A 19,709-nucleotide genomic window follows, 5' to 3' on the forward strand; every position below is an offset into this window, starting at 1 on the left:
ATTATAGCATCTAGTAGGTGATTAAAAATGATACAACATATAGATTGTCTTTTCTGAAAGCTGGTTTTGGGGTGATCGAGGAGAGTCAAAACCAACCATATTCAAACACTAACCTGTAAATATAATAATATCCAGTGGCTTTATGTGACTTAAATCCTCTGTTCAGTTACCATGTTTTCCCCCAAAATTACATAAATTGCTACATACTGACATGTGAGAAAGTTGGCTAAGTTTAGACTTCTGGTGTATTCTCTAAGTTTTTCTAAGCATGCCAAGGACCTCTCCGTTTGAAGAGTACTAACAGGGAGATGTAATGATCTTATGGCAGAGCCAAGGCCTTACTCTCAAAGCAGTGACTTAAAACAGGCTCCGTGGCAGGTTCGTTCAGAGCCCAAGGCAGGCGGGTTGGTTGGTATCACTCTTAAGTTGAAAGAGCTGTGTCACAGTGCATGATTGTGGTTGCCTTTCCTGATTCTTAGCAATAAACAATGGGTAAGTGTTCACACAGCCTCTGCACATATACCCACCCCCCCATGAAATATGGGAGGTCATGTGAGTATGCCCTGAAACTGTGATACAAATTATAACCGAATGAAGCCACAACAAAAACATACAACTAAGTTAGTAACTGAATAACTAAATTAACCAAAGAGGTGACTTATTACCTCAACCAAGTCAACCCTAATTTCAGTGCTGAGCACTCCCTATTCTCCTTGACCTCACTTGAGGCTTGGGGTCACCAAATGGACATTAGCATTTTAAGCTTCTGAGAGTGATAAGCACTGTTTCTATTTATATATTTTCTCTCTCTACACACGTTACAGGACATGTAATGGATATAAACCGTATCATGGACCCAATGGACATGAGTTTGCGTAAACTCCTGGAGTTGGTGATGGACAGGGAGCCCTGGTGTGCTGCAGTTCATGGGGTGGCAAAGAGTCAGACCCGACTGAATGACTGAACTGAAGATATTACATATAAAGAGATGAAAGAAACTCATCATACCCTTTATTAGAAATGGCAGGGGGACTGGGGAATGTTAGTGCTTGGAAGAAACTTCAAATCCAGTCCTTAAGTAAGGGCTGCTTGATGACCTTCCTAAGGTCAATGATGATGAGAGATGTTTATCCATTCTCCACAACTTATTGCCACATAAGCTGAAGCTGCTCCGTGATTAAAATGATTAAATATGTATTGGAGTGGGTTGCCATTCTCTTCTCCAGGGGATCTTCTCAACCCAGGGATCAAACCTGCGTCTCATGCATTGCAGGCAGATTTTTTTACCATCCAGCCACCAGGGAAGCCCATAAACATGTATGGTGTGCATTTACAAAAATCATCCGAACCTTGTTTTTAACATTCTGTGAAACAGACTATCATTTACCTGACAAATATCCTAAAAATAGCATGGAAGGATAATGAACAGTCATCTTTACCTGCCCTACTCCATTTCTAATAGACATTTTACTGTTAACAAAAAAGGTAAGGAAGGAGGAATTACTGGTGAGTAGTCTGAAGACAGTAAAGAATCTGCCTGCCATGTAGGAGACCCAGGTTTGATCCCTGGGTTGGGAAGATCCTCTGGAGAAGGAAATGGCAACCCACTTCATTATTCTTGCCTGGGAAATCTCATGGACAGAGGAGCCTGGCAGGCTACAGTCCACAGGGGTTGCAAAGAGTCAGACACAACTGAAGCTACATAGAGTCAGAGCCAAAACGTCCATTGTTTTTACTCAGGCCAATCAAGGTTGCATGGTTTTAGCCCTGTTAACACCACAGGAATTTCCACAGGAATGACCAAGTGCTGAAACCAGTGGAGGTGAGTTTGTATGAGACTAGCTCAGCTACAAAAAGGTACTAGAATTAATTTTATCAAAGTAATTTTAAATACTTTGTGATCATGGTGAAGGAATAAGCAGCTCAGAAAAAGTAAGAACCCTTTCAGAATACCAGTGACTAAATGTTGCCTGGTCCAGCTAACACATTTCACCAGATGACTGACTCTTTACCCTGGAAAGGATGTGTGATGAGAGATGGAATTACATATGTACAGAATTTTGAATTTCTAAATACCTTTAAGACATGCCAGCAGACTGACAATATACACAGGAATGGGGAAAGCAGGAAGAAACGTAGCGTAAAATTCCTCAAAAGAAATCATTTTGTGGATTATTAAAAATTACTAAACTCATCAAGTCATATACAATGTTTTTATTAAAGGATGTCAAGTTTGGGGAAGTAAACCAAAAATATCAATAACCACAGGTGACCTTTAGTGGGAAACTATTGGTGCTTTTTAATAAATGTGCTGAGGAGAGTTCAAATCACAGCATAACAGACCTTATTTCAGTGAATTAATGCCATCTGTAATTTGTATATCATACAGCAGTATTGTTCAATCAGGGGAAGTCACAGTTGAAAAGCCTTACATTTTAATTCCCTATGAGTAAACTGAGAAGTAACTGTAAAAACATCACTGGAAGAAACATGGAAACAGCCAAGCATAACGAACCTACAGAAGGATAATTATCTCCAAATTTAGGAAGTACATTTACCTGCCTAACCACCTTTTCAAGCCTATGTTTAGCATACGTGCAAAAATGAAATACAACTACTGCAATTATTACTATCATTTTCTTCCGCCCTTGGGTGAGAAACACCTGACAGCTTCATGCTGAGCTATGCTAACAAAACTAACCCTTTCACTCTCTTTAATAGTAAAATTACCATTACTGAATCATTGTCATAAGAAAATGCATTCAAGTACATTACCACTTATTTTAAATAAACACCAATTTTGAAACAATCAACTTTGAAAAGCTGCATAAGTCTTTTTTTTTTAATCCCTGATTACATTTCTTTATTCACTGTGGTAGACTGAAACTTTGTATTTTTAGAGACTATCACCTAATTTCTTTAAAAACAAAACAAAACAACAAACTTGTGTAATGTAAAACAGCAGTGAAGCAAGAAATTATATGCTTGTCACTTATCTTCACTGTACGTAAGAACTGTGATAAAATATGGTACTTGTGCCACATGAGTACATGAGAAAACACAAGTGACTCATAGCACTGAACACACTGTTTACCAAGATAATACTCTATTAAATTCAAGCTTTGGACTTCACCTCAATTCTGCATTCAGGCCACTAGAGCATTCCCTCCAAAGTCTTTGGGAGGCTTTGGACACAATCATCCCATAGTTAATAATGTGTGTAATTAACACTGAGTATGAGACTGCTAGCTTGACATCAGCTCCTGAAATTTTAAGCTTATCTCAGTATATCCTAGAAAGTAATTTGTATACCACAGTGCCTAACAATTTCCATGCTACTGAAGTTTCTCCATCAAAAAAAAAAAAAAAAAAAAGGAGCAGATATGCAAAACCGAAGCTTTTCTGGTTTTTTTTTTTTTTAATCACCTTATTAAGCTAGTCAGTTCTGTTTATCCAATTATACATAAGTGCTGCAACCTTTCATCATTACATTTGATTAGCAGTATGCACATTACCTAAGAAGATAACATCTGAATTTTTTGTTATCTTCTAAAAGAAGTCACATTTAATACAGTAATTAGAAAAAAATCTTATCCCTATAAACATTAAAAAAAGCTACAAAGAATGTGTATTTTGCTAAATAGCTTACTTATATATTTATAGGTGAACTACTTACAAAAGTGACATCAGAAAAGAACCTATATTCTGAATACAGTGACAAGAACAGTGTCTATAGCTCTTGCCAATACACCAAAACTAATCATGTGCTCATTAAAAAAGGACTTCCGAACATGCCAGCCTTCGGTTTACGGATTAGCAGTTGGAGCTGCTGGTGTCTCTCTCTCTCTGTTTGTATCCTGGTTTAGTTTCAACGTCATCATCCTTGTGTTGAGCTGGATCTTTCTCAGCGACCTGGGCTTTGGTTTGAGGTTCGTGTGTGGAAACAGGATCTAGAACTACAACCGGTTTGGCTTGTTTTCCACTGCCAATGTATTGTTTCCGGTATCCAGTGTTACTGGGAGGCCTAGGAGGTGAACAGTTAAACAAACAAACAAAAAATTAAAAGCAGAGAGAGAAAGCATTGATCTTTCCGTATTCCTGGATTCAGAGGAGCAAAAAACCCCAAACATTCTAAGTCTAATCAACATGCAAAAAGTGGTCTTTGAGGTGCCAGCCATTAAAAAAAAAAAAAAAGCTATTAGATTACATATTAGGAACACAAGGCCAGGAGAAAGGCGGAAAAAGTCAGAACAATTAACTGCGGAAGTGTTAAAAAGCCAAAGGCACCTACCTGCTTAATCGCACACTCTGCTCATAGAAGCACAAAGCTCACAGGTCCTCTGTGCATACCGCCCCACTGCCTGCTGCCCCCGACTCCTGCCCCACCTCTGCTTAGCTGGAAGGAGGCAGCGAGTCCCTCCCGTGTGTCCCCAGGGCACATGGAGTTGCAGACTCGCTCTGAGCAGACTGCGTGGAGGAGGGAGATAAATCACCACCACCCCCATGGGCAGCTGAGAGGCGTGCCAGCTGCTGCCGTTTGCTGGCAGGAACGGATTCTGGTCAGACCTGGGGAGGAATGAGGGTGGATGGGAGGATCTAGAGAGTCAGCTGAAATGCCAAGTTATCACTTTTTCTAAAAGGGAGAGTCACATTCTGAGAAATTTCTTATTGAATTTCAAATGGCAGTTTCTTTTTCCACCGAGGTTTCCTCTCTTCTCTTCTGATGTAAGAAGTTACTGCTTCTCCAGCTAAATAGGCAATAATTTCCTTGTGGAAATGGAGATGTCCTGAAATGCTCTTCTCTTGCCACGTGTCAGGAGATTAGGCTGTGCGCACCTAGTCCTCTCAGAAGACAGGACAGCAGCAACCATCTGAAGGGGCTGGACTGCTGATCTGATGCCTGGAGGTTGAGGGGTGTGTTGTAGGCAGGGCAGAGGCTATTCAGACTTATCTGGTTTTCCTGGTGGTTGCTAGGACGTTAACCATGACCCAGCACACCTCTGTCCCATGTCCACCTCTGGATGTCAGGATGAGTACTGACGAACTGCTAGCCAGGTCTCCCCACTGCTCTACGAGTCTCCCTGATCAGCTGATGTCTATTATTCCCTGACCCTTAGGTCAGACCTGCTGGTTGACACTCCCTTACTGCCTCATACTTCTCCCTTGTTGGACTTACCATAGTTACAGTGAAATAACTGGTTGTTAAATGTCTTTCTCTTTAAGTAAAATGTAAGCATCCGTGAGTTGGACTGTTTAGCTTTGTTCATAGCTATACGCTAGCACCCAGAGCAGACCCATTTGTGGAGTAAACAAATGAGTGAATACTAATGAACTAAGTAGGGAAAACCGCTAGACCATTCAGGTATGACCTAAATCAAATCCCTTATGATTATATAGTGGAAGTGAGAAATAGCTTTAAGGGCCTAGATCTGATAGATAGAGTGCCTGATGAACTATGGAATGAGGTTCGTGACATTGTACAGGAGACAGGGATCAAGACCATCCCCATGGAAAAGAAATGCAAAAAACTAAAATGGCTGTCTGGGGAGGCCTTACAAATAGCTGTGAAAAGGAGAGAGGCAAAAAGCAAAGGAGAAAAGGAAAGATATAAGCATCTGAATGCAGAGTTCCAAAGAATAGCAAGAAGAGATAAGAAAGCCTTCTTCAGCGATCAATGCAAAGAAATAGAGGAAAACAACAGAATGGGAAAGACTAGAGATCTCTTCAAGAGAATTAGAGATACCAAGGGAACATTTCATGCAAAGGTGGGCATGATAAAGGACAGAAATGGTATGGACCTAACAGAAGCAGAAGATATTAAGAAGAGGTGGCAAGAATACACAGAAGAACTGTACAAAAAAGCGCTTCACAACCAAGATAATCATGATGATGTGATCACTAATCTAGAGCCAGACATCTTGGAATGTGAAGTCAAGTGGGCCTTAGAAAGCATCACGACGAACAAAGCCAGTGCAGGTGATGGAATTCCAGTTGAGCTGTTTCAAATCCTGAAAGATGATGCTGTGAAAGTGCTGCACTCAGTATGCCAGCAAATTTGGAAAACTCAGCAGTGGCCACAGGACTGGAAAAGGTCAGTTTTCATTCCAATTCCAAAGAAAGGCAATGCCAAAGAATGCTCAAACTACCGCACAATTGCACTCATCTCACATGCTAGTAAAGTAATGCTCAAAATTCTCCAAGCCAGGCTTCAGCAATACGTGAACCGTGAACTCCCTAATGTTCAAGCTGGTTTTAGAAAAGGCAGAGGAACCAGAGATCAAATTGCCAATATCCGCTGGATCATGGAAAAAGCAAGAGAGTTCCAGAAAAACATCTATTTCTGCTGTATTGACTATGCCAAAGCCTTTGACTGTGTGGATCACAATAAACTGTGGAAAATTCTGAAAGAGATGGGAATACCAGACCACCTCACCTGCCTCTTGAGCAATCTGTATGCAGGTCAGGAAGCAACAGTTAGAACTGGACATGGAACAACAGACTGGTTCCAAATAGGAAAAGGAGTACATCAAGGCTGTATATTGTCACCCTGCTTATTTAACTAATATGCAGAGTACATCATGAGAAACGCTGGACTGGAAGAAACACAAGCTGGAATCAAGATTGCCGGGAGAAATATCAATCACCTCAGATATGCAGATGACACCACCCTTATGGCAGAAAGGGAAGAGGAGCTAAAAAGCCTCTTGATGAAAGTGAAAGAGGAGAGCGAAAAAGTTGGCTTAAAGCTCAACATTCAGAAAACGAAGATCATGGCATCTAGTCCCATCACTTCATGGGAAATAGATGGGGAAACGGTGGAAAAAGTGTCAGACTTTATTTTTTTTGGCTCCAAAATCACTGCAGATGGTGCTTGCAGCCATGAAATTAAAAGACGCTTACTCCTTGGAAGAAAAGTTATGACCAACCTAGATAGCATATTCAAAAGCAGAGACATTACTTTGCCGACTAAGGTCCATCTAGTCAAGGCTATGGTTTTTCCTGTGGTCATGTATGGATGTGAGAGTTGGACTGTGAAGAAGGCTGAGCGCCAAAGAATTGATGCTTTTGAACTGTGGTGTTGGAGAAGACTCTTGCGAGTCCCTTGGACTGCAAGGAGATCCAACCAGTCCATTCTGAAGGAGATCAACCCTGGGATTTCTTTGGAAGGAATGATGCTGAAGCTGAAACTCCAGTACTTTGGCCACCTCATGCAAAGAGTTGACTCATTGGAAAAGACTCTGATGCTGGGAGGGATTGGGGGCAGGAGGAGAAAGGGACGACCGAGGATGAGATGGCTGGATGGCATCACGGACTCGATGGACATGAGTCTGAGTGAACTCCGGGAGATGGTGATGGACAGGGAGGCCTGGCGTGCTGCGATTCATGGGGTCGCAAAGAGTCGGACACGACTGAGCGACTGAACTGAACTGAACTGAACTGTGCGTGAAAGGCTCAGAATGAATGCTGAGAAACCAAGGCTTTTGTGTGAGCAGGTCTGGATACCTCTATTGTACAGCAAAAGCAACAAGAACAAATGATCAACTGTTGAGCCAAAGTGGCCTGCACGATCCAGCCACAGGTAACAAAACTCCAACCCAGGGACCACGGTTTTATCACCTAGCACTATGAGATCTGTCTAGATGTTTGAAAACCACTATAGGGCTTTCCAGTTATACTGTATGAGTTGATTATCATCAATAAGTAACTAGCACATAACTGTCTTCTTTGGAGGAGTAAAAACAGAGAGATGACCAGAGGCCTGAGAGGAAAGTTACACTGTAGTGAGGACAGATTCCTTTATTTTTGCCTGAATCTGACAACACCCTTTTCATTAGCAGACACCTCTGACACTGCCCACCTACTCTGGCCAAAGATCCACTTCTCAAGAAATCTGTTACTGTGTTCTGGCAATCACCATGGGATGAATTTACCCCAGTGGTATCTGGCTTGACTTTCTCTGACCCAGGGAACACCTGAAAGCCCGAACCCATGGTCGGAGAAGCAGAACCACCATGAAAGGCATAAGGATTCATGACAGGTTAAGACTTCAGGCAATGGAGAGAGCCAGTCAGGCAGTCTACGTGAGTCTGTGTATGATGCTGGGCCTGAAATCAGCACGTCGTGCAGGTGAGAAGCAGCAAGAAGCTGAGGACAAACAAGAGCCCCATCTCTTTCACAATCCCCAATCCGGATGATGCAAGCGAGCTTCAGGGTAAACCTGGAGCCTTTCCACATGGAATCACACATGCATCTGGCCCAAGATCTGGGGAAGCTAGAAGGGGAGATGGGGGCAGCTATGCCACCCGCCAACTAGGTGACAACGCGCATGAGCAGTAAAAGCACCTGCCCTACACACACTTTCAGAGCATTAAAAAAAAATAAAAGACTATTATGTCACTTCCACTTTCTAAATCTCATGCCAATTTCTCTTGTGGTGAAGCCTAACCTGGAAACAAATGGGTAAGAGAATTCAAGGGAATTCTAGAAAATGAAGTTCGAGCCTAGCTAAACTGTTACAGTCAAAGTCACATAAAATCTGCCAGTCAAGTCCCCAGTCTGGTTCCGCGACACTGGGTCTAAGCCCATTGCTGGCTTAGACCAGATAAGCTGGCCAGTCTGCTCAACACATGCAATGGAGATATCCATCTCACTCCAGGTGAGCAATTTCCATCAACCCATACTGACCTTCATTCATCACTTTTGTAGAACTACCATGGATGTTTTCATGCCCACATGTGTCTGCAGGTGAAGGGGTGGTGAACATATCCTAAAAATGCTTTCTTCATCAGCTGGAGGCTGAAAACTTCCAGGAAGTGCTCTTGGGGCTCCACAACAGCAACAAATGATGTTGACTCAACTGAAAGTTCAGAAACTCTGTATGGCCAGGCTGCAATTTTCCTGGAATTGTCTCAGTCCAGAGAATTGCTGTTCTTTCCTGAAGTAAGCTTCTCAATAATAGATTAACCTATTAAGTCACATGTAGACTCCAATTTGAGAACTTCTTTGCTTATCACTGAACTTGGCATGGTGGAAAACTTTGAATCTATGTGTTGAGAATCAGAGTTAACTAGTTTCTTAAAGATAATGACCACTGGCTTGGAATTCCAAAGGGTTGAAGCTAAAAGGGACTATGGCAATCATCTAGTCCAGCTGGTTCTTTTACAGATAAGGAAAATGAGGTTTGGAGAGGGGAGGGGCAAGACCTAAAATTATACAGCTTATTGGTGGCAGAGCTTATTGGTGGCAGAGCTGAGACAAGAATCAGAAGTTCCTATCTCCCTGTTCCTGATTCTCCCACAATATCACATAACTTTTTACCAAAGCCATCTTCTAAAAACACGATGATGATGCCACAGGCTAATTCTGGTATGTTTACAGATTCTTTCTGAATCCTTGTTTTCACCTGCATCTTTCCTATCTATAAATATGAAATTCATCTTTTGGAGTTATCCCTTGTTTTTTTTTTTTCCCTTTGTGACTTAAACCTAGCTCTTCCTGGTTTGACATCATTAAGTCCATTGCTGGTTCCCACGGGGGAGCTGCCCAGGGCTCCTTCTGGAATAAGGGGCCTTATCATACCTCCAGTCCGATCTTATAGGAAGAGCCAGAAAGCCCCCCAGTGATGGTACCCAGAACCCAGGCTCCTGCGCTAGGCAGCCACAGTGGCAGGTTCTAGAAGGTTAAACTGAAGCTTCTCCCCAAGGTGAAAAATCCCAGGTGCTCAAACACAACAGTCCAATAGGAACTGCAGTATACCATTGTTTGGTTCAGTTTTTCTACTTTAATTCATCTAAGAGCAATGATCCCAAATAAGGAATTAAAGTCAGTATTCATAAAAAGGATGGCAGACCTTCTCCTGTAAGCTGCAAAATCTCCAAGCAAAGCTTAAATTTTAGAGCTGACATGAAGACTCAAATCACGGACTGTTCAGGCTGAGAGGGATTACTGACATGAACTGGTCCATCCTTCTCATTTGTCAGATGAAGACACCAAAGAACAGTGAGTTAAATGCTTGTGTGGGCACACAGTTTGTTAATAGCAGATAAGGATTAACATTGTGGCATCTTGACTTCCTGTCAAGTATTTTTTTTCTTACCACAACAGAGTAGCAGTGATTTTTTGATCCATTCAAATAGGTGTTTTTGTGAGTCATTTTCAATCATTTGTTAAGTGCTATTCCAAGACAAAAAGAAAAACCAGAAAGCAAAATAAAAGCTAGGAGAAAATATACTAATCTATGCTACTCTATGAAGCCTAATGCCCAAGTATTGGGCAGGCCAAAAAATTCATTTGGGTTTTCCCATAACAACCCAAATGAACTTTTTGGCCAACTCAACACTACTTGGTTGCCCTTTCAGAAAGCAGTTACTTTTCCCTGCCTGCAAGAGGGCCAGAAGGTGAGGCTGGGGCAGATGGGGCCACTAGCTAGTAAAAGGGAAAACCTGACTCCAGCTGGTACTGGTATCAGAAGAATCAGAACAATTGCAAATGGTAATGCCCAAAATTGAACTTTATAATAAAGGGACTCAGTGATTTCTCAGACTGTGTTACAAGAGATGAAAGTGCAGCTTTCTAATTCTTAAAAAAGCACATCATTGTTTGCATTCAATGAAATTTCATTCAAAATCAACTTTCCATGTTCCAATTATATTCAACAACATTCTAGCTAACATTTCGGCTTCAATTCAAATTAACTAATGCCCCCAAAGAGCCCTAATAGACATGGTTCTGAGCTCAATTGAATACAATCAAAGCTCATGAAATGAAGGGGGGAAAATGCTTATTTCATGCAAATTTTGCATATCACTCAAGCTTAATTTTACTGATAATATAAAGGTGGGACATTTTGAACATTACAGTGAACGAAACTTTTAAGCGGCGAGAGTTATTTTATAAAATGCTACCTCTGAAAAGCTGATTGCCAAACAGTATAAAAACGGTTTGAGGCATAAATGCCAAGTTCATTTCTATTTCACTTCTGAGGTAACTATCTTTCAAATCGCAACAGCTGGACTATTTAACACAATCTGGTGAATCAAAGTATAGTTCTTCTCTGGTCTCCCAGTGGGACGCCTGCATTAGCTGGTGGCAGCCATCCAACAGATGACGCACAGCCGGACGGTCTGAACTCTGCTTCATTTACAATAAAAATGGGTAAAGCCGCAATCGTATTTACCACCTTCAAGGACAGAAAACGGAAAGATTTAAATGTGTCTTTATAAAGTAGTTTCCTGGGAAAACTTCAAAAAGGAAGTCAGTTTTATATTTTCCCTTGTGTAAAAATAAGAAGTCTTGCTGCCCGCCCCCACCCCAGCCCATCCCCAAGCCCTTACAGAGTTGCTGCAGCAGTGAAGAGCAGTGGCATTGCAACCAGAGGAAGTTTTGTTTCTCTTAGACGTCCTGTCTTTCAGGACATTTTAACACACTGGTTCAAAATTTCCCCGAATCGAGTTTCAAACAAGAGATGAAACTTTCTATATTATTGCCCATTCTACTACTTTTAAACATCGTGACGCTAAGAATGAAACTAATTCCTTTTGGCTTTGTGTACTTTTTGAAACTGCATTTAAGCTCAAAGAATAAATTAACTGGCCAATTTGGGTCAGCTTCTGTTTGAGGGGAAAATAGATATAGTTTTAAATTATGAAAAATAAATACTGTTAAGCAGCAGAATACTGCCACGCACGGTTGAAAATCTGACATCGCCTTCTGGATGCCGATTTGCCGTCAGGATTAACAAGAATCCCTTTTTAACAGAGGTCAACAATGGCTGGGCAAAGACTTCTGTGTCCACGTTTAGCCACAGTTTCTTTGGTGGAGTAACTGCGGCATAGCTTCTCAACGCACAGGTTACCTCCCAGACCACAGTGAATGCTACGAAGCCTTGTTCCAGTTCTTTTATTCCTCCAGTGTAAGGTGGGCTCTGCACATTTACAGATTCCAAATACACTGGCCCAGGGAGGCCAGGAAACTGGACCATTCTCACCAGCAAAATCAATGATAAAGCATGAGCTAAGACTGATTGTAGCTCAGGCAAAGATTCTTTTTGTATATGTGTATGATACTTTTGGGGGCTACTTATAAAGATTTTTGTAATTTTGTACAACTTAAGTCACCATGGACAATTCACTGAGATCTCAGCTATGAAATGTGAATGCTATCTAAAAAAGAAATTTTAAGGGACATAAAGTCTTCCGCCAGAGTCACCATCTATAACATGGGCACCTCAAGAAAGCTGTCATGCACAAAATGTTTGTATTTTCATTCATAATTTTCAGAAAAATATTTTTAAAGTTTAAGAGATTTTTCTTTAAACTTACTATGTTAAATACTTTAAACTCTCTTTTAAGATGGTAAGTTGTGAAGAATTCAGTGTGCTACTTTTCATATAGTTATATGACAAAATATATTTCAGATGAAAAGCATTTATCAGGTTTCAGAAGTTAAATCAATTTATCCTCAGGTCTGAAACTACACTTAACTTTTAGCCAGAACTTCTATTTGAATAGATTTAAAGCCTCTACTACTCCACTATACAAAAATAAAAGGAAACACAAATACTGCAGAGACTACTAAAAGAGGTTTAAAATAAATGACAAAGCACCAAAAGCAATTTGGTTCTCCATGCCGAAACGATATATTTTATGCTAAGTTTCTAAAAATCATAGGTGTTGGCATCGGGAGGCAAATGTTACAAAGCAATTCATTCTTTGAGAGAACTGAGAATTGCTCAGCTGTATTTTTAACAGTTATTCTGAGATTTACTCAACAGAATTTTAACAGTGGGTATAACAGAGCCTCAACAATTAATCTGGAAGCATTTGCTGTCTGTGGAGCAACTCAGAACACCTGTGAGACAAAACTGACAGGCGGGTTTCTGGGCAGCCCACAGGAAAACTCCTACGGAGGGGGCTGAGTGAGGCAATCTCAACTTCCAGAACATCCAGTTGTTCCGCTAATTTTGTTGTTAAAACTTAATTGTCCATGTGCAGGCACACACGGAGAACCTTTGTCGTAGTGCTTAGCTGAGCAGAGCTGTTTCCTGCAGTGTCCGTACACAATTCAGGGGTACTAAGATTACAGTGGAGAGCACAGCAAATCCTTTAATTGTATAAGAGCATCAGATTAAGCAGTAATGTCCATGCAGTTCATTCTGCTAGCTAGTCATCTCTTCTCAGAAATAAACGTTTACTAAGTACACGGAAGGTGCCCTCCTTTCTCTGCTTCGCACCACACAAGCAAACACACACACACACACACGCACGCACGCACGCACACACACACACACAAAAGGAAAGAAAAGAGGTGGGGGGGGTGTGATGGGAGTAATAGGAAAAAAAAAAAACCCGCACTCTGTCCACCACAGGGGCTAAAAGAACTTGGCTCTATTCTATCTGAACAAAATGTTGACTTGAAAGAAACAGCTGTATGACCAACCAAGTTAACTTCCAGGTGAGATTTGAGACAATTTTATGCCAAGCTTCCCTAAAACTAAGTTGAGAATCTTAATTTCTATTTGGCAACATATTTCAAAAGCTGAAATTCTGCAGCTCCAATGCAAAAGAGCAATTTCATTTTTCTACACCAGTTCCACACTGGAAATAATGGGGACAAACCTGAAGAGAGACTACCTAAAAGTCAATCGATCCTTTAATTCAAACCCAGAAATGGCAATTAGATTTTCTTTTTCTTTCATAGAAACATTTGACTGATTATATTAACCATCAGACATCTAAAATTTACCTTTTATCAACTATACTTCAGTAGTCAGTTAATGGCTCAAACAAGAGGAACTCTCACAAAAATAAATCTGTGTGGGGCCAAAAGTCACATGTATTTAGAGATACCATAGGTCTAGAAATTAAATGCAAATTGAAATAAAAATGGCTTCACTGGAAACGGTCATTTTTCTATTGAAACTGAAGTCCTGTAATTGCTACATTAGTTTTTTTTTTTTTTTTTAATTCTTCTATGGGGCACAGTGTGACCTGTTTTGACCTCCCAAACAAAAAAGGCAAGCTAGCCACCTGTCTGATGGTTAAAAAGGAAATTTTAAAAAGCCTGATAAAGCTTAGAGTTTGGGGGAGATCTGGGACTGAAGAGAAACATGATGAATTACAGAAGTGTTAACTGGAAGGGTCTCTGGCAATTGTGGCTTAAAAGCATCTTTGAGAACGACCAAGAGATGAGGATACAGCTTCGCGATTACTGCAAATCACACCAATTACAACAGAAACTGGGTTCTCCCCTGTGAAACAAGGTTTTAGATATAACTGGATGAAATGAAAAATCATCCCTGAGGTTGACCACTTTAATTGTAACTGTCAGGAGGATTCACCTTTCTAAAAGTAATTAATAGAAAAAGTGAACATAGATGAATAAAGCTCAGTACTGACAAGTAAGGCCACTTCTAAGATGAGACTGTTCAGAGACAAAAAGGCAAGATGGCGAAAACACAACAAACTCCTGGGCCTCTGCCTGATTGTGCTGCAGAACTCTTGTAATATCTGCTTACTTCTTTCTCCATGCTCCTGGCCCATTTGTCCTGCCTTTCTTTATAACTACCCATCTTTCTATATGTAAGAGATGTCCCAAAATATGATGACCAATGGACACTACAGCCCCAACTCAAAGGAGCTAACAGGGAACTGACCAAAGGTGGAACTGACTGACAGAGGTATAGCATGAAGTGGCTAGAACAATGAAATTTATTTGCGGCTGTAAAATGTATGTTTTGAAAAAACAGTATTCACAGTGATTCATCTTTATATTATCACACTATCATTTAGTAAAACATCTTTCTAATCCAATGGTTACAGTCAGATACGTTCAAGGTACTTGACTTCTGGGAATGAAAGAATCTTCAGCATGCTTGAAATGTCAATAAGTTAAAAAATTTGTAAATGAAACTTGGGCTTCCCTAGTGGCTCAGTGATAAAGAGTCCTCCTGCCAGTGCGGGAGACGCAGGTTCAATCTCTGGGTCAGGAAGATCCCCTGGAGGAGGAAATGGTAATCTACTCCAGTATTCTTGCCCAGAAAATCCCATCATCAGAGGAGCCTGGCGGGTTACGATTCATGGGGTCACAAAAGACTTGGACACAACTTAGGGACTAAACAACAACAAATGAAATTTATGGCAAAGACTAAAGGAGCTAACGCAGGTGTTCTAATGTATTAATTTCCAAAGTTTACTTGTGAAGCATGCTCCTTTACTGGACATTTGACATGAAAAATATTAAAACAATTTCTTTCCAAATTCCTTTCCAACAACTCTTTCAAGTCTTCTTGCTAATTTAGATGGACTCTGCTTTTCAGTATTCTTGGTTTTACTGGGTAACATTTTCTTCCCACGGCAAAAGATATTTTAATTGTTTAGGTTAGCCTTAGGAAGAGGAAAGATAAAAGAGATTACACCATCTAAGAGTATGAAGGGTCAGAGGAACAGGATGTGAGTAACATAGGCCAAATGAACTACACTGCTTCCTATAGGGGAAACCTTATAGTCATTTTCTTCGCTTCCATTCCTAGAGCTCTGAATACACTCAATGAATATGCTGTCATTCAAAAGCATGGGCTTTGAAGTTAGAATGAAAAAGGTTCAAATAAAATCTGACCCAACTATCGAGTAGGAATAGAATTTGGGGGAAATTATTTATACCACTAAAACTCAGTTTTCTTATCTGTAAAACAGAGATAATGTTCAATCTGTACCTTTGGGAGAATCAAAGTAACACATGAAACTACTGGCTTAATAAATGTTAGTGAAATGTTAGTAACAACAAAACATCACAAAAGCAAATTCCAAAACTCTGAACCTCCAAATTGGAAACTGGTGCCATTATTCACAGCCTCCATCGGGTATCTTATGCTGTGCTAAGTTGCTTCAGTTGGATCCGACTCTCTCCAACCCTGTGGACTGTAGCTCACCAGGATCCTCTGTCTATGGGATTCTCCAGGCAAGAATACTGGAGTGGCTTATCATACCCTCCTCCAGGGGATCTTCCCCACACAGGGATTGGACCCACGTCTCTTATGTCTCCTGCACTGGCAGGTGGGTTCTTTACCACTGGTATTACCTGGAAAAGTCCATCAGACATCTTGCCTACAGCAATTCAAGCACATTTCCTCTCTGGTGAATGGTGCTATAATATGGATACATATTAATATATATTGATGGAAGAGTAATAGAAAACATTAACTTAAAAACTGGTGAAACATATACAATGGAAGGTTATAAGCTTTCATTCCCAAGTGTTTTCCCAATTCACTTCACTTATGTCAATCAAGAACATCAGGCTTTCCCATTCTGTTGATAATAGAGCTAACGTGTCTCACGGGATAAAATGGAAGACAACTTTACCCATACTTAGGTATTGTACTGCATTTTCTTACTTATTGCTCAATTTATGTTTGCTATTGAAATATTAATTTCCTAGCTACCCTTTAATCAATGCCCCAGAATATGTAAATTTGGAACCAGTCAACCTAACTAGAGTTAAAGAAACACGCTTTGATTTGTCTGTATTGCACAGTACTTTTCTGTACATGTGGTTAGATGTCATGGGTCTGAGTCACATTTTTTTTAAATGCATTTGTAATGGTGGCAAACTGATGGCTATTTCCAAATATTGAATCAGCTGGCGAAAGCCAAGTCATTTGGGAACATGTTGAACATACAGTGGCAGTTAGAATAGATCATATAGTTTCTTGACCAAAATGAACACTGACACGAATTCTCTTACAGGACTCGCTGAGTGGCTCTAAAGCACTCTACTTCTCCTCTACTTTTTCCACTCCAAATGAAATGGATAGGAAAGACCTTCCAATTTACTTCCTCTGTGGTCAGATATCTCTAATCCAAGTAAGTCTAAAAAGTATCTGGAGCAATAGTGACAGAGCTGGAATGAGTATCCTGGCCCTGAAGGATAACAATCATTTCAATTGGGCTTTATAAGTTCCCTTGATATAGTTTGAAAATTCGAAATTTTCAAGAAATTATTTTACATTTCTAGAGGTTTGTGTGTGTTTTCTGTAAATCTATGCTTAGAGACATATTAGGAGCAGACAACACGTGCTTAACTCTTTTCTTAACTTTGAACATTTTTATCAAGCAACCACATTTGTGAGGGATTATTGGGCTTCCCTGGTGACTAAGATGGTAAAGAATCTGCAATGCAGGAGACCCAGGTTCAATCCCTGGGTCTGGAAGATCCTCTAGGGAAGGGAATGGCTATCCACTCCAGTATTCTTGCCTGGAGAATTCCATGGACAGAGGAGCCTGGCGGGCTACATAGAGTCCATGGGGTTGTGAACAATCAAACATGACTGAGCGACTAACACTTTCACTCATTGGGGTTCTAGATCTGAAAGAGAATCTAGAGAGTACCTCAACTACTGGCCTCCACTTTAAACAAGAAAACCAAAAACAAAACGGAATAAAAGTTACATGATTTTCCCAAGAAAACCTGGCCCAGCCAATAACCCAGGTGTTCAGTATCTAATGGAGAAGGAAATGGCAACCCACCCCAGTATTCTTGCCTGGAGAATCCCATGGATAGAGGAGCCTGGTGGGCTACAGTCCACAGGGTCGCAAAGAGTCGGACACGACTGAGAGACTTCACTTCTTCAGTATCTAAGCTTTCAACTCTAACTTTTGTCTCTGATCATCCAGTAATGGCCCAGCATTATAATTAAGATAGAAAAGGAATTTGTTGAAATACTTTTCATTATTATTTAATTTACATGACAACCCTACAAGGTTACCCTCATCATCCACGTGAGGAACCAGTCACTGGTTAAATAACTTGCCTGAGGCCATAAAGATAATATAGCTAGCAAACCAAAGATATCATGGTAGAGCTGGCATTCTGGAAATAATTCGAAGCTACCTGCCACCCTGAGCATATGTGAGAAAACACTGGTTTATGAACCTGACCACACTGTGCTTCCTTGTTACTCCTTGCCCACTCTACAAGCTTTTACTGATGAAAATACAAATTGTTCTTGTTCATTTGACCCTGTGCAACATTCAGTTTATTTCCAGGTACTGTGGCTATCAAAAAGTAATGAAAGTTATCTTTTTAAAATTCTGTAATTTGGAATTTTCCCTATTTTATATTGACCAACATGGCCATTGATTAGCTTGAATCAATGAGTCTTACTCTATTTTAACACGGTCAGTTTACTCTGGATCAGCTGCAGAGAGCATGAGAGCAAAAGTAAAGCTTATACTCTTCATTTGGTTGGCCAGCTCCTTACCTTTCATAGTATAAAGGGAGATTATAAACATAATTCCTGTCTGAACAATTACTAATCAGAATTAATGAAATTCAAATTCACTGTTAGATTTAAGATATTATTACCAGATAGTACATACTTATTGGGCTTCCAAGGTGGTGCCAGTGGTAAAGAACCTGCCTGCCAATGCAGGACACCTTTCAGGTTTGATCCCTGGGTTGAGAAGATTCCCTGGAAGAGGACATGGCAACCCACTCCAGTATTCTTGCCTGGAGAATCCCATGGACAGAGGAACCTAGAGGGCTACAGTCCACAGCGTGACAAAGAGTTGGACATGACTGAAGCGACTTGGCACACACATACACACTTATTAGAAATAATTAAGAGGACACAGATATTCCTAAAGCTATTATTAAAGGAAAAATAGAAACAATTAGATTTCTCCAAGTCCCAATTATCTTCTTTTTCATTTTTCTTCAGAAAAACAAACAAAAAACCTTGCTTTCGCAGGCTGGTGACAAGAATGTTAATTAATTCTTACAACGAAATATCAAAGGTGTCTCCTGCCATTTCCTAAGTCCCTAAGAAATAAACCCATGTATCTCTGTCTCTACAATTTACCAAACAGGACTTACTCAGTTGTTTGGAACACACACATATAATTTTAGGGATTTATTAAAAGGAGAATAAACTTTCTGGGAAGAGCTTGATGCTACTTAATTTTCTGGATAAGTGAAAATCATATGCAGAAAGCATCTATGTTTCTTCCTTCACTTTACAAGGTTTCTTAATAGTTAGCAAACTTTCCTGTCCACTTGAGGCCAATCAAATGAGCACAGGGGAAACATTCTTTTATAACTGGGCATTCTGCAGTCTCCGGTCATTCTATCTTGTGTAGCTACAAAGATGCAAAGAAGTGAAAGTGAAGTCTCTCAGTCATCTGACTCTGCAACCCCATGGACTGTAGCCTACCAGGCTCCTCCCTCCATGGGATTCTCCAGGCAAGAGTACTGGAGTGGGTTGCCATTTCCTTCTCTAGGGGATCTTCCCGACCCAGGGATCAAACCTGGGTCTCCCGCATTGCAGGCAGACGCTTTAACCTCTGAGCCACCAGGGAAGCCCAAAGATGCAGAAGACATGCAAAACCAAGCTCAACGTAAATGACTCCAGGGCATTTTTAAAAGGTTTAAAAAACCAAGTAAGCAACCAAACAAACCAAAATATCTAATATTTGGGTACACATATATCTGTATATGTGGGACTGTTGAATAATGGGGTAATGTAGGTTAACTGAGTTGATATTCTGTTTCACTAATAAAAAAGTGTATTCATTCATTCATTGAGTCAGTATTTCCTGAAAGCCTACCATAAGGCAGGAGTTTCTCCAGGTGTTTGAAATATACGAGTAACAAAAAATTTCCTACCCTCATGGAGTTTACATTCTAGGAGGGGAAGAGGAAAAAACAAGCAT

The 19,709-nt window shown here is 40.4% G+C and overlaps 1 protein-coding gene across 3 annotated transcripts in view; it reads right to left on the minus strand.

Annotated features, from left to right (window-relative positions):
* Positions 1-2,202: 2,202 nt before the first annotated feature.
* SHTN1 (shootin 1) overlaps positions 2,203-19,709 on the minus strand; it is a 115,000-nt gene continuing 97,493 nt past the window's right edge. For all 3 annotated transcript variants that reach the window (XM_040254825.1, XM_040254824.1, XM_040254826.1), the window contains one exon: positions 2,203-4,024. In XM_040254825.1, the coding sequence (XP_040110759.1) occupies positions 3,814-4,024 (211 nt within the window). In that variant the 3' untranslated portion in view covers positions 2,203-3,813. The remainder of the gene's footprint in view (positions 4,025-19,709) is intronic.

Source organism: Oryx dammah, unplaced genomic scaffold (assembly GCF_014754425.2).
Source record: "Oryx dammah isolate SB20612 unplaced genomic scaffold, SCBI_Odam_1.1 HiC_scaffold_14, whole genome shotgun sequence".
NCBI lineage: Eukaryota > Metazoa > Chordata > Mammalia > Artiodactyla > Bovidae > Oryx > Oryx dammah.